Below are 25,457 nucleotides of genomic sequence, written 5' to 3'. Positions count from 1 at the left end.
TGATATTGTTGATCACGTAAGTGGCCCGTAAGCCACCCAACAATACAGGTCATTATATTTCAGCAAGCACACAAATGGAGCATGAAAGTACCAACTTAAAACCAATCACAAGTCCAAATGAACTTTCAACCCACCATGAAACGAATTCTCAATTCAATTCCATTGTTTGACACAATTTTAAAGCTAGTTTACAGTCCAATTTTCACAAACAGTCACGCCATAAGTTTTCCCCAACCCACAAAAGGAGAAAATATACCATAAAACTACGGTATTGCACTCAGACGAGATAGTTGTTTAGAATTTCTAGTTGCACCGCCAATATCAACCTTCATCCAAACAAACACTTCATCACTGCCGCAGCGGCCAGTTATATCATAAAGCCTGTGTTTATGAAGAAAATAAGATATGAAAAGGAAAATAAAGTCACAAATATGAACTTCTCAAAGAAATTTTTAGGACAGTCTTGTAGTTTTCCTCTAGAATTGAATATGTTCATTATTTTGCCTGACATTTTTTTTTCCAAGCACATTCCATTGAAAAAGAGAAGAAATTCGAAAAATGGTTCCGGAAAAATTCATCTATCCAGAGAATATTTGCTTTGTCAAAAGTAAACTAGCTGATTTGGATTAACAATATGAGAGAGAGAGAGAGAGAGAGAGAGAGCAACAATTGTCTAATTGACGTTCATTTATTACAAAGGACCATGCTTTTCCGACAGTATTAAAGAAGAAAAGAATGTAACACAACACACAGGAAGAAGAAAAAAAAAAGATGGGAAAAAAATTCAGTCCGTCTCATCTTCCAAAAAGAAAGAACATTAATTAAAGAAGCTCATATAACTCTTCGGCTGTGAAACTGCAAAAACCCATGAAACTACGCAGTTGGAGGCTTGTACAACTTCTCCACCATCTTCCTATATTCTGTAAAAGACAGAGGAAGCATTTGTCAGACACATTTCCATTAACAAGTTTTTTTTTTTTCAAAGGAAGAAGGAACCAAGTTATGCATGTGGAAGAAAAGTAAATATGTAATCACCTTCTTGATTACTCCAGAGCTGTGCTGCTTGGGTATTTAGAGGTGAGCTAATGTTTGGTTCTGAATTTCACAAAGGAAAGAAAAAAGATTAATGCCGGATTTACTGGAAAAAAAAAAATGGTTATTACTTGAAACACAGCAAAAAGAGAAAATAAATACCTCCAAGCAAACTTTGGATGGATAACAAGATGGTTCTCACATCATAAGCAGATGACCATTTATCCTACACATAAACATTATTCAACCTTACATGAAAAATGGTGGCCAAAAAGCTGCTTGAAAAATTCAACTTAACGACTGGAAGAAGCCACCAAAAAAAAAAAAGAACTGATGAAGAGAGAAGTACCTGAAGAATATCCAAGCAAATATTTCCAAAGACATCAACGTTGGGATGGAAGCAGCCGGTCTCGAACTTGACCTTTGGGGGCTTAAATGGGTAGTCATTAGGAAACGAAAAGGAGAGTTTGTATTCTGTTCCTTCAAACACTGTATCTTTGCTTCCCGTAATTGTGCCTTTCCAGCAGAATATATTGTCGTCTTCAGGGAAGGCAGAAATCCCAGATTCACCACTCATCTAAAATTGAAGTTATAAACCAAGAAACTTAATTTTAAAACCCTGGATCACCAGAATAATTTGTAGATTGCCGCTTAGAAAAAGAGGGAGATTAAAGAGAATTCTGAAAGTTTTAAAACGTGTTATTGTTTTGTCCCCAGTAACTAAAGAAAACAGACAATCCATTCTTGAAGAAAAAACTATGGCATGGTTCTTACCATTAAGGCCATTAATTCAGATTGCAACCTGTTTCAATAACACGGGAAACCGAATTAGAGACCCTACAAATCCCCAAGAATCCCCAAGAAAGATCAAATATTCACCATCAATATAAGAGAAAATAAAGAAATAAAAGATCAATACCCTAAATAACCTATCTAGCTTTCTAAGAAGCCTTCCGACGAGAAGATCATGCAGATGAACCCAATATCCATGCAAACGCAGGAACAAATACCCAATTCAAGAACTCAAAAACTCACAACGAAAGAAAGATAAAAGTAAAAGAACCCAAACCCTTAAGGAGCCATCTAGCCTATCATATCAATCTTCAACCATCACAGGAACAGCGTGATAAAAGAAAAGGAGATTTACCTTTTGAGAACAGACTGGGAATCAACACTCTTTGCGGGAGGATGGGGCTGTTTCGGTGGGGCCGCTGCAGCGGTCACCGTAGTATTAATACCAATGTCTTGGTAGCCTTGAGCACTTTCAGTGAACCCATTAATTGTCGCCATAGATCCTTCTTGTTATTATCGTTTGCTGGGTTCCAAAATAAAAACAGAGGGGCACTGAGAGATTGAGAACCAAACAGTGGGCTTTGTAGAGCGAGTGAGAAAGAAAAGAGAAGAAAGAAGAAGAGAAAGAACTGGGGTTTTCCCTTCTTCTTCTCCTACTGATTACAGAGAGACAAACAGAGAGTTTTTACTGTTTCAGAGATAGAGAGGACTATTTGGGGAGCGTAGGGGCTTGAAGGTTTGGGGTCTAAAAGGTGTGGGAGAGTGGTGACTTATAGGCCCGGTCGGAGAATTCAAATTTGTTTCGAACGTTACAACAATGGCAGGGGTAGACTCGGGACTTACGAATTTTCAACTACAACGGCTAGTTTTCTCAGTTTAACGTTGCGGCGGGTATGGCTTACGGCTAATAGCCTTGCTAGGTACAAACTATTTGGCGATTTTGCGTACCGATACTGATGACTTTTTTTATTGAAAGGAAAATAAAAGATGGAAAATTTTGAGAGAAAGAATAAGGTCTTTCTATTTTACGAAAATTATTTTCATCTTCAATTCACACCATTTTATTAAACAAATACCTTACATATCTGCATCGGTTCGCGAACTCGCTTGCAATAAGACTTTTCATATGCCACTTCTATGTTAATATTAAAGATTTTTTTAGTAAAATTTTATATACCACATTATCATTCTACTTTCATTCCACTATGATGAAGTAACATTGTCCATCAATCTTTATATTTATTTTAAAAATAAAAAATAAAAGATCATTCAACAGTAATAAATATGGCATATCTTACATAATGAAATGAAAGTAGGATGTGAGTATGGTGTATAGAATTACTAATTTCTTTATAATTTATCCCAAACCCTTTTTGCCATATCAACTGCTTTCTCACCCCACACCAATGTTTGAAAGGTGTAACAATAATTTTTAATTTTTATTGACATGAAATTTGTTAATATTACCACTTGAAATCATATTGTGATGCTGTTGTACTTAAGGTGAGAGATACATAAAATGATTTCAATTTATTGATCATTCAATATTAACAAAAGATTAAATTGCACGATGTACTTTATATATTTATTTCTCTCCGTCTTAAAAGATTAAAAAATGATAAATATATAAACAGTGATTTATATTTCATATCCTTCTATTCAAGCCAAACTTCCTTCATGGTTGGTTATCATGATGATGTTGATGTTGAAATTTGTTATTATTTTGTGCTGTGCAAGTTAGAGTTTTTGTTTTTTTGAAATAGTTAGAGGTTTGGAACATGAGTGCTACAATCATAAAAAGATTATACAAAAGTAATCTCACATACCGACCTGATTTTATATGATGTGTTAGATCTATTTAATAATAAAAATAACTTTATAATTTGACGAACCACATCAAACCACGTCAGTTTGTAAGATTACTTTTATATAATCCCTTTGTGGCTAAAATATTTTCCTTGGATGCCACATAATACAGAAAAAAACCGTTATATTCTGGTGGAAGCCCAACAAAGAAAGAACTTGCATAAACCTCACTGAATACATTCTAAATTCTTTTTAACTCAAGAAAATCATACTGCTAATCAAGGTATCCACGGATCATCATAGTATTTACATTAGAAGATCTCTCAGTTTATATCAAATCGCTTAGTTCCCTGGTCTAGTGTACAACACAATTAGATTAGCCCATAAAAACGTCTGCTCCCACACCCACAGCCAGTGAGCCACAGCCATCAATTTGCAAAAGACTTGCAGAAAGTCAGATTGACAGTAACAGCAACCTAAACTGCACTTGGGAAGAGGATCGTTAGTGATGCAGCTTGATAACACGGGATACTCTTTCAAAGAAGATTGGACACATGCTTGTGCTGAAGATAATGACTTCCCTCATCCATTCTGGTGCTATTCTCTCAAATGTTCCCAATGATAAGACACGGTACAGAAGTTCTGCTCCCTTTCCAGATGGCTTGTCGATCCATGTTAGACTGAATGAGTACCCTGACATAACCATGATTAAAAAGGTAGTGTTTATTATGCAGTAACTGAGCCATGGAAATCTTGAAGCCAAAACTCAATTCCACTTAAGTACCCAAATTAAGCATAATTTGCCTATGAGAAACAGACAGACCAGAAAGCAGTGTATGCCAATATCTGCTGCAGAAACTTAAACTGTGAAGGTTTTAGAATTTAGAGGCTCAATTAGACAAGCAAACAAACCTTTGTGAGGTCTAACCAAGCAGGACTCAGGTATGATAAGATAACAAATAGATACACCAATATGACGATTACTATTCTGAACATAAGTTTTATCTTATTATACACCCGACTTAAAACTCTAATTATTTTGCAAGATCAACGATTTTTTTTCTAGAATATTACTTGCTGAAAAGAAGAGTTAAGGCCCCGACCCTGACAACCAAGTAAAAATAAAAAAGAAAGAAGAGAATGAAAGGAGAAGAAAACTTCATATTTTGCATCTGAGAATTCTTAATTGGCATATGGCCGGCCCTTTGGGTGTCTCAGTGATACAAACAAAGAAAAGACGAATTTCAATCACATCCCCTAGGGACTTGTGTTGAGACCCAGAGCCATTGTTGCCTCTTTTCTTTGTCTTCTTCTTAGATCGATGACTTGGGGAAAGTTGGGTTGAGTATTAATGCAGGAATTTGGGGATAAGACAAGAATTTATAACGGTAAAGCTGTCCATTTTTATTTATTTTGTTTCATCCTTCATCTTGATACTAATCAAAGAGACACTTGCAGGTTTGCCTCTAATCTCAGATTGCAAAAGGAGCCCTAAAGACAGAATTGAACTCCAACAAATAAAAATAAAGCTAAACAAAAAGATAAAATTCCAATCTTGGCTCTTTCAAAAGGTTAGGGATGGGTATGGTTGCAGCGAGGGTGGGTCTAATTATAAACAGAGAACATAGTTGGAAGTGAGAGAGTGGCGGTGCAATTTGCCAGCAGGGCAGCAGTAATACCACTTGTGAAGTTGTTCCTAGGGTGGAAAATAAACTTGAGAAAAATTTAACTCCGCTTTTCAGTAAGTAAGATGAAATCTGGAAAAACAAACTTGAAAACTTTGAAAAACACGTGAATAACACCATTTTGGATGTGGATGCAAGTGCCACAATCAATGAAATCTAAAAACATGACCACTAGATTGTCGAAATGAAAACTTTAGGTACCAAATGGACTTCTGGAGTACCTGTATAGCTTTGGCTAAACTACAACTAAAAATATAATTCCAGATTGATGAATTACCACTTGATTGATGTAGGGCAGAAATGGACATTCCTTCAGTTTGATTAACAGCAGATAGTTTCATGTCCACCAAATACTCAACAAAAGCTTGAAACAAGCAGTATGCAGAGCCACATTCATTCAGACCACCACCTAAAAAACAATGTAGTACATAAAATAAACCAATAACAAAGCACCAAGAAAATATCAGAGAATTCATTTCCAACACCAACCTGATGTATCAATAGTTCTTCTACAGCATTCCGGCTGAGTGGGTACACTAAAATGGTCAGAAGAAAAGGATAAAACCAATAATTGCTACCCAAAAATATGTATGATTAACTTATATACCTGCTGAACATTTACAAAAACACTACTGGACACAGTTTCCTTGGATGAGTTTTTCTCAGATTCTCTTTGCATGGCATCATCCTCCTGATTCTCAGAGCCAAACATCCTGCTACGTTTTCTTGATGAGCTATTGGACCGTTCTGATATAACGTGTGCATCTCTAGGCACGATTAGTTGTCCATTATCATTTCCGCCATCCTTCGGAGTGCAAACAATTTCCTCCTGTTGTAGCTTCCTAAGCTTCTCTACTTCTTCAGAAAGAACTTTATCTGCCATAAATTTAGCATCTCAATGATGGAAGGTAATTGACCAACATTGGCAGAATAGGAGGGAATTGATTGGTAATGTAACAAAGACATTACCAATTACCAACAATTACGATTTACAACTAAATATTTATTACTCTCCAAATTAGTCACATCAAAGTGGTACTTTGGTAGAACATATCAAACAGGTTAACTGGCTAAATTTGGTGAAGTACCCATATAAGTTCCAAATAACAACAAAATAGAGAGGAAAAAAGAAAAAATAAACGTATTTATACGGGAAGATTCCATGATACAGGTACTAACACCGCTGAGCTAGTAAGATAGTATAAGAGTTAACAAGCAGCATAAATTAACCAATGTGTATGTCTTACTCTTCTGGTTCTCTTCCACTAAACATTTTTGGTACTCAGAAAATTGTTCATCTTTGGTGGACCTGAAAATGGATGTAACATATGTTTTAGACTGTTATTGCCACACATACTAAATATATTTAAAATTGAATATGAGCAAACTATAATTGTAAATGCAAATTCAAATGTCTGCAGTATGCCTAATATATTATGTTATCTATATCTGAATTCTGAAACCTTTAATTGCTGTAATATTCAGCCCAACTATAAAGAGCTGGAATCATCCAAAATTTGTGTATATATAATTATATATACACAAGTTTCTCCAAGTTTACAGTTATTAAGGCTCCACCAAAAGTTGAAGTGGTACTCAACAATGAGGGGGGAAAACCATATTAAGTAAAGCAAAAAGTTAGTGGAAGGTAAAAAAGCATGCCTAATAGAGGCTACTTCACTTCTCAAGTCATCAACCTTAGTACGCAATTGGTCATTTTCATTTTTCAAGTGTTGGATCAGCTCCTCTGCAGCTGCAACAGGTGAGGAAAAAAGAAGCGTCAAACTGATGAAAACTATGATTAGCTCCAATTAAGCTTAGCAGGGTTCTCTATGCTTGAGTGAAAATAAAAACTACACTTCATATAGGGTTGTTATGCTCAATCCAATACCAAGGTCTGGCTCAAAAAATATTCCCTAAGTTAACAGAAAACTTAGGAGCAATGCACAGTTTTATTGAAAGATTGATCAAATTAAAGGGCAAAAGAACAACACTACTAGAAACGGTTTCAAACAACCATGTCAGTTATAAAGTTCAATTTCCAGGGAGATGAGATTCCAAACTAAGTGATTTAATGGAAAAGGCCTGTATGCCCATCCCAAGTAGTTGGGATTTATGGCTTATAAAAAAAAAAAAAGTAGTTGGGATTTATGGACGACTGATGATATTACTCAGAGATTTTCATTTATGCTTTTACAGAGCCACCAGGCCTGAATAACCAAGGGCCCACAAAAATGTTCCTAAAAATCTTTGAAACATTGATCTCTGCAGGCTAGGGCTGGGCAAAAGGGGCCTTTAACCCGTTGCGGGGATCGGGTTGAGCCCTACTCCAAGGCACCAAGCATAAATAAGGGATCTGAATTCAGTTAATTTCAAACACAATTAAAAAAGATCAGAAAAACTCTTAACTCCCGGCTGCCACATATCACAGCACAATCACACCAGTACACTTGAGGTGACTCGTACAAGAAAAAAAAAATCCATACAAGTAGACATAATACACACGAAGTACAGATGGGAAAATGATACCATTCACATAAGTCACAAACTTTACTTCTTGATCTTTACCAAGCTTCTCCAACTCGGGCCATTTTTTCGTCTGCAAAAAATAATCTCTGACGAAACATAGCATCATTGAAATATAAATGTACATTAAGAAAATAAAGTGTCACATTAAATAATTTAAGTAATACCAAAGGAATAGAAGAACAGTAAAGAGATGAGATACCTTGAGTTTGGTGTACTTATCGTAAAGCTTCGAATACAGAGCTTCCATCTGCCAAAAAAAGTATTCTTGAAATTATAAATCCAGATAAGAATTACTGAATTCCGTGCGGAATAATAACTATCAAAGAAAAATTAACTTTAATTCACAGAAAAATAAGAATACCTGAATTTGCAGCAACCAACAAACGCCCAGAGACCCAAAATCTCACATACAATCGGAGCCGTGACCCTGTTGGACTGCCGAGAAACTGGAGAAAGGGGGAAAAGAAAGAAAAAAGAAAGAAAGAAAATTGTTCATCTTTTTGGTTTCGGTAACTTACTGGGGAACTTTCTCGCCAAATGTAATAGAGAAATGGTAAACAAACCCTAGAAATTCAAAGCGAAATGGTAAACTGAATAAGACTACTTACTCCGTATCTGCGGGGAAGAGTGAGCCGACAAAACGCAGGAAAGTGGAGTTTCACAGAGAGAGAGAGAGAGAGAGAGAGAGAGAGAGAGTATGGAGGTTTGACGTTCAGTGAGCTTCAAACTTTTTTTTTTCGAAAGTCTGTGAGCTTCAAACTTGAAAACGAGTGGCAGAGAGATACAGCGTTCTGGGGGTTTCAAATTCGAAATTAAACGAAGGTAGTGGTCGGGTCTGAATCGACCCCCTTTTAAGATCCGGATTCAGGAGTTTATCATTTCAGACCCGGTTTGCAAGATCCGGTTTCGAAATTAAACTAATAATTCAATTTCAATGCTTTTTGAAAGGTTCTCACGTTTGGTTATCAAAATTTTGTGAATTATGAGAAAGAATATTGAAAAAATGTTTTTATTGGGGTATTATGTACATAGATAAGAAAAATGTTAAGTTTTTCTTGAGATTTTTTTTTATTATTGTTTTTTATGAAGACCTAGGCAGATGATTACATTGATTAGTAAAAATATTTTTTTTTTTTGAAATTGATTTTTTTTTTTTTTTTAAGATTTCAAAGGTATTTGGATTTGATTTGGGGAAACTTTCGAAAAAAAAAAAAAAAAAAAACAAACATGGCCGAAAGGTAAAACTTGTAGAACAGCTTGAAAATACGTAAAAATATCAATGTTGTCTTCGGGTAAAAGTGTTTGCAGAGATCTTAAGAATAACTTGAGAGTGGATTTTCTATCATTCTGAAGTAACTAACTATAGGGCTTGGGATTTGTCCATATTGTAGTATTTTGAAACTCTATGGTTTAAATTGTTTGAAACCAAAACGAAATTTATGGGTTTATTAACCCGTAATTAGTATTTGCATTACTAATTGCGGATATACAATTTGGAAAAAAAAAAACCTGTCGGAGTCGAAAACGGTCATCGGAGCTGAGTGGCCATGGCTCATGCTCCAGAGAAGTTGGTGGAAGGGACCTCTAGATGTGATTGTCAATGAAGCAAACATAATTCAATCTAGGAGGGAATTCGACATCATCATTTTTTGTTAGATTTTCAATGAATCAACACAATGCTCAGTAAGAATATGTATGATTCTACATGTAAAGAATAAAACACATTTGCTTTCTAAGAATTTAATTAAGGATGTAGCCTGCTTCTGTATCCTCAACTTATAATAACAAAGCTTTAATAGATTTTGATTGTGCAGAACTAAAGAAACAAACTAACTTGCACAACTGCTCAAAAGAAAGATTTCATTTAACTTCTTAGCAGGGAAGAAGAAATGATGTTACTTCCAGCACAACATACATGTGGAATAGATTAGACAATTCTGAAAACAAAACAGTTTTAGCAGGTAAAGAAGCCAGTTATAACACTCTTTAGTTGTTCATGAGCTTTTTAAAGACGTTAATGCTTCCTTGGTAGCGGCTGAGATAATGGCATCTGACGCATTCGGCAAGTAGTAATATTTCCCTGCAGAAACAAACTTTGATGAATATATGTTTCAGTCTTCATAGTTAGAAAAATATTGAATGCTTCAGTAAGCCAACCTTGAGCCACTCTTGCAATTTCCTTGGCAAAACCAGTTGAAACAAACTTGTTTTCGGTGTCAATGACGAGGAGAGACATCCCTGCTTTGTATATCTTCCCAGCCACTTCCAGGATCTCATCCTTTATCAAGCACATAAAATGTTATAAAAATTTCCAATCGTACCCGATATTTATGTTTCTTGATTATAGTTACCATAATGTCAAATTCATTGCAAAAACTTGAATTGTATCCAATATTTATATCTCTTGATTACTCATTTTTTTTGTATAAGCAAGAAACTTTATTGAATGAAACTAGGCAAAGCCCATGTACAAAGGAAGTATACAAAAGAAGCACCTAATTACATTCTAGAAACCTGAAAAGAAAACAAAAACTCTTGAGCATTCCCTCCCTTAAGAACAATAGCCGAAAACCACTGCAGCAAAGAAGAGCATTTCCAGATGCAAACAATTGCATCCAATATTTATATCTCTTGATTACTCATATACGTGTCTATCCTACGACTTTCATTTTTTTTTTTATGCAACTATGCAAAATTTCTAAGCAATTTTGCCTTTCTACACATGATGAGCAAATCAAGAGGTGGCAGTGGAAAGTCATGGGTTTCACATGCAAGATTTTCATGAAAAACAATTAGAAAGCTAAGGTAATTATGGAACATTTGATGTCAAGATATTTGTTTGCATAATCAAAATTAGTTTACATAAATTTTAAGCAATTGAAGATGCGATGGGCCATCCACTAGCAGGTACAGCACTTATATTACTATACCATGTTCCTAATTAGCGTTAAAAACTTTACCTTCAATTCCTGTGCTGAAGGTCTTGGAGCATCACTAGCAGCAGTTTCTGGGTCAGTGGATCTTTTCAGTGATATATTGGCTCTACCATCGGTTATTGCAACAATCATTATGCGTCCAACATCACCACTCTTCTCAGCATTTAGCCCAACCCTGACAGCCTAAGTGGATTTAGGTTTAAAGAAAGGTCAGTCAATATTGAGAGATCATAGCTATACTTACAGGGACAAATTAGGGAATCGAGAATTATATAGTTCCAAAAGTCATCATACTCATGATGGAATTAAACAAGTACAAGGAGCTGAAGATGCTTCATTAATAAATTCAAGATTGAGAATGGAAACATGTAAATAGAGCTGCCTTCAAGGGCAAACATGGTTTCCAGGACAAAGTTGGAAATCATACACAATGACTGTTAAGTACATTTGCTGTATTCCGTTACAAAGATGCCCAACTAGAACTTAACTTCATGAGGAAAAAAGGAAGAAACAAGATTAGAAGAGTTATAATTTTTCAAGAAGCCTGTACTTACAAAACAAAAAGGTAAAAAATGAAGAAGACTGTAGTCAAAAGGGATTTACAAATCCACATACCGTTGTAAGACCATGAGCCAGGGGAGAACCTCCACCACATGGAAGTCTCTCAAGACGGTTTCTTGCCATTGCAATTGATCTAGATGGAGGCAGGAGAACTTCAGCAGAGTCTCCACGGAATGGAATGATAGACACCTGTTTAACATACGAGTAGACACATTAAAAGTCATTATCAAAGAAAGGAGTTTTGTTATTCATCATCCCCCACACACCACATACCACACTTATTTTTATTTTTTTGGTTTTATTCTTCCTAAAACTAATTGAATTCTTCTATTCATCATCCATACACCACACATTTGGTAACAGAAAAAAATAAAAATAAATAAAAAAATTGTGTGGTGTGTGGTGTGAGGATGATGAGTAGAATTTTTCCAAAGAAAATAGACATCAAAGAATACCATTTTGTATCTTTTCACGGTCTGCTAATTAGCTCTAATGAACTTTTAAAATTTTTCTATATCATAAATTATGTGGAATATTGACTTTAATAATGTACTCCGGACTAGGGAGTGACTTAATTATGTCAAATGCATCTACCTCATGATAACCATGTGCAAGAGGTTTGCTATTCAAAACTGACTAGTATTTTGCTTCACTATTGTTCCCTTTGACTTTCATTTTCTACATGAATTATGTTAGCAATGTGCTAAATCACCCTCCTTTCTGTTGGTATCAATGTTGTTCTATAAGCCTCCCATCGCATTTTTTATGTGCAAAAGCTATGCTTTGCAGAACATCCATGGACCACATGCAATGAGTATGCATTGAGTCCTTAAGAGACGGCTATCAATAGTGATACCACTTAGCAACTGATGAGACATAGATCTATTTACCTAAAGAAAAAAGAAAAAAGAAAAAAAAGACAAGGCATAGATCTAAATAGCTGATAGAATTGATTGAGAATAAATCTTATAAAACAATCTTCTATACCTAAGGTGATGGAAAGAAGTGAATTAATATTTTTTAACATTCCCCCTCATGTGTTAGCCAAATTCTCCATAATAGGTTTCCGTAACAAGTGAAATATTTAATTGAAATGGGGGATAAAGAGTGGATCCAGAGTTCGGATTCCAGATCACCGCTCCAAAATCATCTAAAATCACCCACTGTTCCAAAACTTGAGCTGATGGGATGAGGTGCTTTAACACTTCTAATATAGGGTACCGCATTTCCAAAATCTATACCATGAACATTCTTTTGAGGAAATTTTATAATAAGCAAGGACTTGTAGAAGTAAGAATTCACACAAAGTTTATTTATTTATTTGTATTCTGAATTAACTGATTACTGATATTTTTAAAGCATATTATAATTATTTACAGAGCATGGAAATTACAACTTTGAAGTTGTCTTCTCGTAATTTACACACATATTTAAATGGAAAATAAAATAAAGGATTTTTATGCAGTATGGTTCCATGTCAATTGTTTAATGGTATACGCAGCTACGCTCCATTCAATTTTTCCCACTGTTTTAAACAATTATATAGACACTTACAAAGAAATAAGATTTACAAAAATCTAGATTTGAAGAGAGTAACTTTTTTAAAGGACAAACAATAAGCCTTAAATTTATGCAACTATGAAGTTATAAATGTACTTATGTTTCAAGTCACCTGATCCCTGCTTGTGTAACTTTCTGCAAGTAGCTTAAGTGCAGCACCTTTTGCATTCTGCATTCGGTTCAGTGCCATGCTTCCACTTGCATCAACCACAAAAATTACCTGCCATAATGTTTTTATTTTAAGTGTCTGTTTGGCAACACAACTGTTCTCAAGTATTCTCAAATATTTCATTCCCAAATATCACTCAAACACAAAACACTTCTCAATTTCAAATCTTCAAATTTTTCATCTAATCACAACAACTTTTCCAAACTCCCAAACAAAACACAAAAACCAATACTACTTTTTCAAATTTCAAAACAAAAATAATATTAAAAAATTATATTCAAATAATTTTTTAACTTTATAATACTTTATTCAACTTTTTCTCTCTCATTTCCCAAAACTCAATAAAACATCTTAACTCAAACCATTTCACTACTATTCACAAATATACTAAGATATTCTAAGTATCCAAACGGGCCCCAATCTAAGAGCACTGGCATTGGCCTAGCCAAATGCCAGTGCCATCCAAATATTTACTTTATTTAACACAAATTTATCTGCATTGGCCTAGCCAAAGCCATAAGTCTTTGGCTTTGAGCTACAGTGACAAGCACCCGCTGGCCATATTTAACGAGTTCCTGTAGATAGACCAAACCAATAAATTATTCCACAAAATCCCATCCAACTTGAAAATCTGTCCTTATTTTCAAGTTCTTCTTCTATATTGAACTTTGCAACTTTTATATTTTTTATAGATGAAAAATAATAGGTTGAGGAAAAAAATAATTAGAAAAAAATAATTTAAGTATCAAATTAAATTATTAATTAATATATAGTTAATGTAATTACAAAATATTAAAAAATTAAAAAATAATATTATTAAAAAAATAATATTATATTATTATTTTAACTAATTTAATGGCTAGTCCAATGTGGATTTACCTAGTCAAATGTTAATGCTATAGCCAAAATTTGAAGTTCTAGCCAAAATTTGGACTTGGCAATGGCTAGGCCATTGCTAATGCTCTAATATGTCAAAAGTATATTGGTGCTCACAGCAGAAATTTTTAAATCAATCATGTAGAAATAGTCTAAATTATCAGTAAAGAACGATCACTATTTTAAAATGGTGCTGGATTCTTTCAGTATGATATTCTTGTGCTAAAAGTGATAAGACTCAGTTTCGATATTTTTGTTCTTTTAAAAAGTTCAGGACAAAAGAAAAACATAAGACACAAGTTTTACTACCAATGCCCCTGCTTTTCGTGCCATTCTCTTTGCTCTCATATCAGTTTTCTCCACAAAAACTTTCCTACCGCTTTGAGTGTTCTTCTCCCTCCGCAACTTTTGATATGGTGCAGCTGCTCTGAGGGTTGCATCGACAGCTAGTCTCTTTACAGGGCCCTGTGTACCAATAAGAAGCTTGTTTAAGAAAAACAGCAGTAGAGCAAACTTTCATTGTAAAACACAATTTGAGATTTATGAGACTCTAACAAGGACTGATAATTAAAATAACAGGTTTTGAAAGTTTAGGTAAATTCATTTGAGTCAACACATAATATGCAAATGGGTTGAAAAATGCCATAAAAAGAAAACGTTATATCTCTCTTTTCGACACAAAAAATAGAGTTGGTCAGGGGAGGACTAACCTTTGGAAGCATTGGCTTTATATATCGGCCTCTGTCCTCTGAAAATATCACATTCTTTGCCCTCCCAGCCTTCCCTCGGCGTCTCTGTGCTTGTTGTGCAAAGAAGAGAAGTTTCTCATCCACTAAACCCCCTTCTGCATCAAAGATAAACTCTTCAGGTATTTGTTCTTGCTCCTGTTCATTCTCTTCATCATTATCATCCTGCTTAGGAAGGGAACCTTCACGTTATAACAAACCAATACTTCACTTTAAAGAATTTTTAATAGAAGATCAAAGGTAAGAGATGGATAGAATTAAAGAATATGGTAAAATTAACAGATTACAAGCAGTAGTGAACCAAAAGAAAAGCAAACTCAAGATTTTGATCTAATAAACCTCTTGTTCTTCCTCATCATTCTGCTGCTCCTCAGATTCTTGATTTTGTGGAGGAGGAGGAGGTGGAGGCGGCTGATTTTGCTGTTCCGGTGGATTCTCATTGATGATTGAACGAGGAAGAATCACAAGTTCTACCTGTTGTATAGAATATATCAGAATAGGAAGTTTGTGCACGTTTGCCCAAATGAAAAAAAGGCTATGATGTAGACAATGACAAATGGAAAACTGTGATGGATATACATGCTTATTCCCAAAGGAAAATTCCTTGGGCCCTTGTTAACCAGTCTCAAAGTGGGATTTTGACCATCTATGCCCTTATGCCTCTCCATGTCTCTTTCTATTCACTCTATAGATGCACCAATATAACAGGTGGAATTCTGAAACACAACTCTTTCTAGTATAACAACGAACAGCAGTCTAGACTAATATACTATTCATACAAAATTGCAAGGGTTGGTAGACATTTGTACCGATTAGGATGTTGATCCCATGACAGTTTAAAACTTGAGTGTGATTGCTTTGCAATGAAATGATGGTAACGATCTTCAATATCTGATTTCCAGTTTTTTAAATATTTATTTTCCGCTTTCTCTAAAATATGTACTTTGTGATTTAGCACAACATAACTGGCCAAGACTGACAGCAACATACATGAGCAACAGTATCGTTCCAAACATAGAAAAAAAGGGTAGTAGCTTAAGATTGCCACCATTGATAGTTGGGATATTACCGTAGCAAAGATGTCCTGGCAATAAGATTCATAAAAACTGCAAAGCCACAGTTTCATGCACACAACTAAGGATAGAAAATAATGTCATTATATTTTCAGAAGAATACTTAACAGCTTTCTTCAGGTCATCTACGTAGACTTTTTCTCGTCCTTCCAGAGCAGCTAAGCATTTTGCAACACGGGCAGCATATAGCTCAGCTCTGTGTCCCTGTAATACAAAAGAGCCATTTAAGAATATGTATTTGCAATCCAAATAGATGTGCTTCGTATACACACACACATGCAATAGAACAATGATTACAAATAGCTAAAATGTACTTCTTAAAACATAACAAAATCATAGCAATTTCCGGTTTTCATATTATTATTAATGTTGTTGTTGTTATTCTTGTTGCTGTTGTTTTGTTATTATTATTTATGGTAACAGCACCCTCCAATTTCATGATTAAAGCACACAAAAAAATTGACGTGTAGCATGCCAGCTAACATCCCCTAGTTATGAAGTCCCCTGCTGTCATGTTTGATATATAACCCTACGTCATGGAAAACCCCCATCCCATGCACCAAAAGATGGAAATCCAAAGAAACATATGTGAGATTTTGGGATAATTTGTAGTGCAGGTTTATTCTGCTGTGTACGTAAAGGCAAAGACTAACAGTAGCGTGGTGGCCCCAAATAGTTCCAAACAACAACAAAAAAGGAAAAAGAATGGAGTAATTTTTGCCTAACCAATCATGGGTAGTTTGAATTCAGGGCATCATTGAATTGACTTGACTAATTGGCCATAAGGCCAAGTAGATATCAACTTCCTCCTCTATAGGGATGATCATAAAATGCAAGTCTTCAACTCAATTAGCAGCTCAAAGTGGGTAGGAGGTGACATGACATTGTGGCTGGACTTATTTTCCTCCCACAGAAGAAATAAATGGAAAGAATTGCTGAAATTAAAAAGAGTTTCACAGTTAGAACCTGGCAACCACCTCGAAGGGCTTCCATAACAAGGTACTTCAATTGTTCTCTGCTGATAGCAACATCCTTCAAATACTCTCTTGCCAAAATAATCTGCAATGTGTAAATAAATTCATGAAACCAATATTTTGTTTAATAATCATTCTCCGTGGACCGGTGACGTCCAAGTAGAATCAAGGAAGAGATCCTGTGTAACTCTGTTTTAATAAGACTGACTTAATTATAAAAAAGAAAAATCAAGGATGAGGAACTTGTCTGCAACATCTTTTAGATAATTGTGATGCTTTTTTACATCTATTAATATTTTATCATCCAACACCACGGTTATGTGATGCTTATATATAAGATAATTGTCCTTGAATCCTAGAAAGCTATCGAGTATGATGATTGATAATGACATCTGAACTCAGACAGAAAATGAAATTATGGTGAGCTCCCTACATATTCTCTTGGTCAATGAATGCAATCCATAGAACAATGAAATTAAGATCTTGTTGCATTGGCATTCTTTTGGGCCATCGGCAATCGATGAATTATCCATTTCTCAGCTAACATCTTACGATCATTGATAGTCTCTCAAGTGAAACTTCCAATGAATCCCCCCTCCAAGCGGGCGGACGCACCTATTTTTTTGCTTTTTTTCCATCCCAGCAAAGAACACTATTTTCAGGAAGACAAGGCAGAAAATCCCTCCCCATTTAATATTTATTTTACAGCACACTTGCCTGAGTTTTTGCATAGTCTGTTTCTTCCTCAACCATTTTAAACACCTCATTACTTTGTTCCTGAAATTGTGTTGCAATTCCAACAGCGGCAACACGATCTTCAAAACTCATGGGAAGATCTGCACTGCAGAACAAGGGTGTTACTAGTGGAACAAGAGAGAATTGACAGTACTAACTCATTAGATTAGCTAAGTACAAGTTTTGTACCTCAAATTAATTGCAATACGGTCTAGTAAATGCTCACGTACAGCACCCTCTTCTGGGTTATAAGTAGCAATAAGAAGTGGCTTGCATGGGTGCCTAAAGCTTATTCCTTCTCTTTCCACGGTATTAACTCCTTCAGTCAATACATTAAGAAGCAAATTACTAATACCCTCATCCAAGAGATTTATTTCATCAACATATAGAACACCTCTATGGGCTTCAGCAAGAAGGCCTGGCTGGAAAACAGTTGTTCCTGTTTTCACAGACTCCTCGACATCAACAGATCCAATGAGTCTGTCCTCTGTGACTCCAAGGGGAATCTGTAGCATGAATAACCTAAGGTGATTAGGCAATGAAAGAATTGTAAATATGAATGTCTTCTCTCACTAAAAGTACCTGAACAAAAGGAGATCTGACTATCTGGGTCTTAACATTACCAGCAGAGTCATATTCTGCACGTTCAGCTAGATCATTTTCCCACCTTAAAAAATTTGAACAGTTATTATCTTGAATGAAACAAACAAGTTACCATCATTGCATCATATTGGAGAAACAAATACAAGAACACATTGGGTCAAGCTGTCGTCTATTTAAATATTTTCCACTAAATAACATTTCAATGTTTTAGTTTAATAACCTTTTCCGTTACCACTTCACTTGCTTTTCAACTGAAATATCTTCTATTTGTCCTGATAATTGGGTCACTACATAAATTTTTGGCTGAAATGGATTAAGTGGGTCTCCACATAGTAAATTATTATTTTATGTTTAAACAAGAAACGGGATTCCACCGTACGTTACTACATAATAAATTACTATTTTTTCAGACAAAGAGTCTGTGAGGCATTACATGGATAAAACCTCGAGGATGGGAGCAAAGAGGTTGGTGGTGGGTTTCAAACTTGGGGAACAGTTCTTGAAGGGTTCATCATAGCATATCTTACTTTCTTTCCTATGTGAATACACATGCCGCAGAAATTCACATAATGTATTAGAGGGACTTAAGTTCTTCTCACAACACAGCTTCCCTTGTTCCTTTCTATTTTTGATAAGTTCTTCCCTTGTTCCTTTCTATATAGAAGTACAAACAGATAATTAAATATACAGATTGTTGAACATTTTATTTATCCTTCACACAGTTCTGAAGCTAATACTTTCCCATAACAAGTTGACAGTAACTGTAAACTTTCCAAACGAATCACCTTGATGTCCAATAATACTTAGAACATTGAATTGAATATTATCTCTCTACAATCAATTAACCACCACCATCCATTCCCAAAATGGTTAAATGGTCAAGCAAGTTGAAACATAAAGAGATTATAGACTTCTAGTTTGGACTTTGAACCATCTGAATCTAAACAAACCCATATAAAGAATCTAGATCAATCAATCCTAGATCCAGTAAATTTTTATTGCACAGTTGGCATCCATAGTTAGGGACAAAATGGACGAGCCAGAACTATATTTTCTGCTTCTAAAAGCTAAGAGTCATGGCTGGTTCAAAGTTACCAATAAAAAAATCATAGCTGGTTCAAACTTGACACTGAATTAATAGTTCTCCAGCAATCCAAGACGAGAGCAATAACTATGCACACAACATATTCTCAGCATATCAGCATCATACCATTATAACATGAAAGATACTAATTGATCACCAAATGGTGTCCTATATGCAAGAATTTTGAGAAAATGATAGGCTTATAAAGGCATCAAGTCCGTGAGGCAATGATCCAATGTGCTTTTTTCTTTTTTTTTTTACAAATTATCTCATGGTAAGTTAGACTTATACCATGAATTAAATTCAGATACAAACAGTTGTATTTTGTTTTCTGTTGAATTAAGTATTTTTTTTATAATTAATAAGAGTTTATTAACATAAATAGGCATAACCCAAGTACACAGGAAGTATATAAGAGGAAATACCTACGTACAGCGACTAAAAAGAAAGCAAAAACTAGAAAAACTCCAACACTTACATCACTATTCATTACAAAAGCCTTAGCCCATAGACATAGTGTTGTTTTAAGGAAAAATTCCCTAATTTCTTCCATCGATCATTCTTTGTCTTCAAAACATCTCCCATGAATTAAGTATTAAAACATGTTTGTATTCGAAAAGATTCCTATCTCACTTATACAATCAATAACCTTACTCTTCTGGGCAGGCTGGATCTGCATTTGCTATTGAACCAACAACAATATCAATTGGAGGCAAAATTGCATGCAACCCACGTGCCATAACTGTCTTGGCTGTTCCTCGCTTTCCAGAGATTGCAATCCCTCCAATCTCACGGTCGGTAGCCCCAAGCAAAAGAGCAGTTTTTATAGCATCCTATAAAAATAATTAATGTCAAAAAATTCAAAAAATAATGTAAGAGTTGCTGATTAGCGACAGTACCTTTAAAGAAAATTCACAGGTCAACCAAAGTATGCACAGAAGTATTGACCAAGCCAACTAATATACATATACATATATATTCTTACATGTCTACTTATAAAAAATATATATATATTCTGACATGTCTCTCACATCTTTCTTCCAACCAAGTATTTATGCAATGCACAAAACAGTTTTCGTTGGCACCACCTTTTCAGTTAAAGGCCACAACTTCAGTTGAAGCATGAATTCTGCTTATTAACACCTTACAATTAATTTTATGATGCCATTTTTCTCTTTTAAATATATTACAGAGTGAAAATGTACAATCAACATCCGGAACTATTCATACTCCCTTGGAAAAACTGTTATATAACTCCCTCTTTTATGATAGAACCAAAAAAATGTCACCCAACTCAACTGAAGATTATAAATGCTTGAGCTTAAGTTAATACAATTCATGCACTTTCTGGGATTGAAACCCGGGCCGAAAATATATCCCTCTATAATAAAAAGCTTTTCACGCTCGCTAACAATCATGCTAGTTACCAAATCACAATGGCAGCCCATGCAGAACTATACAATAGTTGAGAATATTTTTATGTGTAACAATTCTTGACACCATAACCGAGCTAGTCCTTCAGATGGTTATTGTGAGTAAAAAGTGAGAGAAATAAGTAATTTTTCACAACATTTCGATGATAACGTATCTAACTTACCAGTTACAGTTGAATTTGCAATCTACCATGAGGTACGGTTTCTCATGCGGTGAAGAGAGAGAGAGAGAGATTGGGTAGTCAAGCAGTTGATACAATCAAAACCCAATTTCAGTTCCAACCAACAAAATAGCAAAACCCAGAAAATAGTACAAAGAAAGAGAGGCAAAGAAAGAAATTAAAACCCACTTTCAGTTCAGCCATAAAATTTCAAAATGGAAAGGCCCCATCACTAATTCATGAAAAATACACAATTAACAAACCATAACACCATTATCGAGAGAGAGAGAGAGGGAGACAGAGAGGCTGTACTTGGCCAACAACAGCAGCTAGAGGGAAGTACTGTCTTCCATAATTAGGAGTGGCATGATCCGGCTTCTCTGCGGCGAGTAGCGCACCATTGCCAGAATCAAGAGCTGCATTTGCACTTGCGGAAACTGCACGGACACGAGCCCAACGAATGCGAGGACGTATGTGATTCAAAAGAAGAGGGTGTAACTTGAATGTTGAAGAAGATTGGAGCTGTGAGATATATGAGCATGTTGGAGCCGAGGCCGAGAATGCCATTGGGAGAGAGAGAGAGAGAGAGAGAGAGAGAGAGAGCTGGGCTCCTACTTTCTTATCCGTTACTCAATCTCTGTTTTAATAGAAGTAAGGCATCACTGCGTGAGAGAGGAGGGTTCGAGGGAGTGAGCAGAAAATAAAATATATTAAAAGGTAAGTGGGGACACAAAATTCTCCAAATTTTCATTAATATCAAATTATCAATGAAATTATAAAATTCAATCTTGATTATATGATTTCATTCGGTAAAATACGATTTGGAACTGAGAGGCAAGGGGCCGATGTCGTTCTTAAGAGGGGATTTACACCTTTCAAAATACTTGCGACACAATTTTTAATAAGTAAAAAATAAATGTGATTGTAGAAAACCAAATCCCGTAGCCTTCTGTCGATATTATGGTAAAGAGCCAATTATTGATCTAAAAGCTCTATGACTATTGGGTATTAATTTGGTTAAACCTTTAATCTGAATTCAACATCCATGATGGCTTACTCTATGAACACTAACCGGATAATAGCCCTTTCTTTTTTGGTAGATTCACTCATCTATCATATTCAATGGCTTGACACTATACACACACATAGTATCAAAGTTTTTTAATCCAACCTATGGTTCGCTCTCTCTATGACTTGAACTTGTGATGTGGTCTCTACTCTTATACAAATTGGTAAACACTTAACTATTGATCTAAAAGTCCTATAATTATTGAATATTAATTCACTTAAACCTTTAACTTTGATCATAACACATTCACACAAATAAATACGAAGTACCATCAAACTGACATTCAATATTTTGCAAAAAATCAATATTTTGAGGCACCTCTCCTGGCATGCTACTAGGGAAACCTCCAGGCATCCTTCCTGCGAAGCCTCCAAGCATTTCCTGAAAAGTCTGGCATGCCTTCACGTTTTTTATTGGAAGATGATTGCTCTTGCTTCTTAGCCTTCTTATATGCAGCCTTGAATAGAATATGCAAGTAAGTTCTTAGTCTTGTAACAAAAAAATAGTGGATAATTTTGGTAGGAGCCACCCAAAACAGCTTACATGGGCTTCTGCACGGCGACGTCTTTCATGCACTATCTTTTTTTTTCTTTTTCTTTTTTCCTCTCTTTTCTTCTACAACCTTTTATACTTCCAATGATGTTCCTCAATCCTGTGCACATTTGGTACCACCTGGGAAATCCGAAGAAAGGGAGGGAGAGACAGAGAGGGCCGTATTGAGCCATCTACATTGGACTCCAAATCACAAGTGACATGGTAAGCACCAAGCACATCAGCTACTGCTCTAGAACCTTCAGGAATTACGTAGACAGCTTGTGTGTGTCCTCTGTATTCTGTTGTAACCGTTTTGGCAGGAGAATTGTACAAACTCTGTGTAATGCAATACCATATAGCAGCGCATGTTCTCTGTTTGTAATAATACCTAGGAAAGATTCCTTTTGTATTTTTCTATAAAACCTCCTTGTACATCTCTGTTTATTAATGAGAATATAGAAATATAGTTTCCTTTCAAATTCTATCATGGTATCGAGAGCCATCAAGTGACTAACGTCTTTTTTTTTCTTTTCTTCTTCTCCTCTACCATGACTGGTTCTTCCTCACATAAAGATATCTCTCCTTCAAACAATTTCCAGCTTCCCAACAACTTCTCCCATATTGTCTCTGTCAAACTTAGCTCCGAAAACTACCTCTTTTGGAGTGCTCAAATCATACCCTACCTTCATGGCCAAGAACTATTTCACTTTATCGATGGTTCCCCACCTCCTCCTCCCCCGGCCATCGATTCTTCCTCCTGCCTCATCTTCCCCATCCCTCACCTTCAACTCCACAAACCAGCCCTGCATATCTTCAATGGCGCCGAACATATCAACTTCTCCTTATTGTCTTGCTCTCCTCTCTTACTGAGCCAATATTTGCTCAAGCAATATCTTCCCGCACCTCTCGCGAACTTTGGGTCACCCTTGAAACTATGTTTACTTCTCAATCTCAAGCCAAAATTTTTCAAATTCGTCATCAGCTCACCAATCTGAAAAAGGGCTCCCTCTCGATCACTGACTACTGCCAAAAAGTTCATCTTCTCTCCAACACTATGACAGCTGCTGGAGAACCACTTCATGATTCTGAGGTCGTCTCTTACCTCCTCAATGGCCTTAACTCTAAATTTGAGTCCTTTGTTATCTCAGTCACTACTAGAGCTACTCCAATAAGCTCAGCTGAACTTTTCATTCTTCTCTTAATTTTTGAAAGTTGCCTATCACTTAACTCTATTCAGCAAGGACTCCTCCCAACTCCATCAGCCAACATCTCTACTTCCTCTCCTTCTTGTGGTGGCCGAACTAGTTTTCATGGTGGACATCATGTTTTTCGTGGTGGTCGAACAATCGCTTCCTTTCTTTCTTCTTCCCAACCTTCCAACAAACCGACCTGCCAGGTTTGTAATAAAATTGGTCATGTTGCTTTACAGTGTTACTATCGATTCGATTAAGCATATCTGTACAACCCCCCACAACCACCATTGGTTCACTACACCTTTTTCTCAATGGTACCCCGACTCAGCCGCCACAAATCATATAACATCTGACTTTCAAAATCTAAACATTTATTCTGAACCATAAACTAGACTTGAGCAAATAACTATTGGCGATGGCAAGACCCTTCCGATAGCTCATATTAATGATTCTCATATCTCTTCTTCCTACTCTAATTTTATTCTTCACAATTTATTACATGTTCTTCAGATTAACAAGGACTTAGTTTCTGTACATCAATTTTGCCTTGATAATTGTGTCTTCTTTGAATTTCATGATTCACATTTTCTTGTGATGGACAAGCAAATTGGGACTCTTCTTCTCCAAGGACCAACTCATAATGGGCTCTACATTTTCCCTCCTCCAACTATCACAAAATCATCTCCTACTGGCTTTGTTGGTGAAAGAACTTTGGTTGCTCAATGGCATCATAGATTCGACCACCCATCTCTTCGTCTTGTTTCTCACATCTTGCGCACCAAGTGTTTATCGTTTATTCTCACTCAGTCTTTTTTTTTTTTGTTCGGCTTGTCCACTTGCCAAATGTAGGCAACTACCTTTTAGTCTTAATGTCAATCGGTCTTGAAGATCTTTACATTTGATCTTTGTAGATGTTTGGGGTCCTTCCCCTTATATTTTTCACATGATGGTTTCAAGTACTACATTTATTTTGTTAATGATTTTAATCTATATACCTGGTTTTACCTGCTTGCTTCTAAGGATGATGCTACATCCACCTTTCTTTTTTTTCAAAAATACGTTGAACGACTATTTAATGCCAAAATTAAAATTGTTCAAAGTGATTGGGGAGGAGAATTTAGACCCCTCACTAATCTACTTCAATTTCAAGGCATTACACATCGACTTTCATGTCCTCACACCCACCAACAAAATGGTGTGGTGGAGAGAAAGCATCGCCACATCATTGAGACTAGCCTTGCTCTTTTAGCAACATCTCTTTCATACAAATTTTGATTCGATGCCTTTCACATTGCCGTTCATCTTATAAACTTTCTTCCCTCACATTCGCTTCACAAAAAGTCACCACATCTACTTCTCTTTAACAAAGATCCAGATTACTCATTTCTCAAAGTGTTTGGGTCCGAATGTTGGCCTAATCTTCGGTCCTATAACAATCACAAAATTCACTTCCGATCCCTTTCTTGTCTCTTCCTTGGATATAGTCCTATACATAAAGGCTATAAGTGTTTTCATGTTCCCACCAATCGGTTATATATATCTCGTGATGTTATTTTTAATGAAAATTCTTTTCCCTATCCCTCTTATTCTGTTTCAGGTCTAAACTCTCCTCAATCTCATTTAGGCCTCAACATATCCCAACAAACACATGCAGCCCTCTTGATTCTCCAACCTTCTATCTTGGGCCCAAGTCCACCACATCATCCAAACCCATTAACTCTTCCTTCCAACCCCATCACATTCAGCCTATCATCTTCATCTTCACAACATCTTTCATCTTCTCCCTCAAATCCGACTCAAGTTAACCTTAACCCTCATGTTTCTCTCATACTGCCACCATCCCTCCCATGCTCACCGATCATTACGGTTTAAAACAAACAATTCCCGTCCGAAACCCTTCACACAT

General features: G+C 35.8%; 3 protein-coding genes across 3 annotated transcripts; all 3 read right to left on the bottom strand.

Moving 5' to 3' along the window:
- Positions 1-657: 657 nt before the first annotated feature.
- Positions 658-2,572, bottom strand: LOC108994600 (ubiquitin-conjugating enzyme E2 20-like). Its single transcript, XM_018969877.2, has 6 exons — positions 2,180-2,572; positions 1,807-1,834; positions 1,382-1,609; positions 1,195-1,258; positions 1,036-1,095; positions 658-920 (listed from the first exon to the last, which is right to left on the bottom strand). Exons 1-6 carry the CDS (start codon positions 2,320-2,322, stop codon positions 874-876), a joined length of 570 nt encoding a protein of 189 aa, XP_018825422.1. The 5' UTR covers positions 2,323-2,572; the 3' UTR covers positions 658-873.
- A 1,248-nt stretch (positions 2,573-3,820) lies between these two features.
- On the bottom strand, positions 3,821-9,376 carry LOC108994668. Its single transcript, XM_018969977.2, has 11 exons — positions 9,354-9,376; positions 8,453-8,679; positions 8,206-8,290; positions 8,044-8,091; positions 7,845-7,930; positions 6,978-7,068; positions 6,563-6,624; positions 5,923-6,191; positions 5,805-5,838; positions 5,593-5,724; positions 3,821-4,323 (listed from the first exon to the last, which is right to left on the bottom strand). The coding sequence occupies exons 1-11, from the start codon at positions 9,374-9,376 to the stop codon at positions 4,133-4,135; spliced, it is 1,248 nt and encodes a 415-aa protein (XP_018825522.2). The 3' UTR covers positions 3,821-4,132.
- A 311-nt stretch (positions 9,377-9,687) lies between these two features.
- On the bottom strand, positions 9,688-21,461 carry LOC108994639 (magnesium-chelatase subunit ChlD, chloroplastic). Its single transcript, XM_018969926.2, has 15 exons — positions 21,068-21,461; positions 19,816-19,994; positions 18,057-18,141; positions 17,664-17,980; positions 17,457-17,580; positions 16,732-16,824; positions 15,874-15,969; positions 15,032-15,166; positions 14,657-14,857; positions 14,256-14,411; positions 13,014-13,121; positions 11,396-11,530; positions 10,805-10,963; positions 10,002-10,122; positions 9,688-9,924 (listed from the first exon to the last, which is right to left on the bottom strand). Exons 1-15 carry the CDS (start codon positions 21,320-21,322, stop codon positions 9,839-9,841), a joined length of 2,250 nt encoding a protein of 749 aa, XP_018825471.2. The 5' UTR covers positions 21,323-21,461; the 3' UTR covers positions 9,688-9,838.
- Positions 21,462-25,457: the final 3,996 nt, after the last annotated feature.

Source organism: Juglans regia, chromosome 14, assembly GCF_001411555.2.
Source record: "Juglans regia cultivar Chandler chromosome 14, Walnut 2.0, whole genome shotgun sequence".
Lineage (NCBI taxonomy): Eukaryota > Viridiplantae > Streptophyta > Magnoliopsida > Fagales > Juglandaceae > Juglans > Juglans regia.
This window is presented reverse-complemented; position numbering and strand designations above follow the sequence as displayed.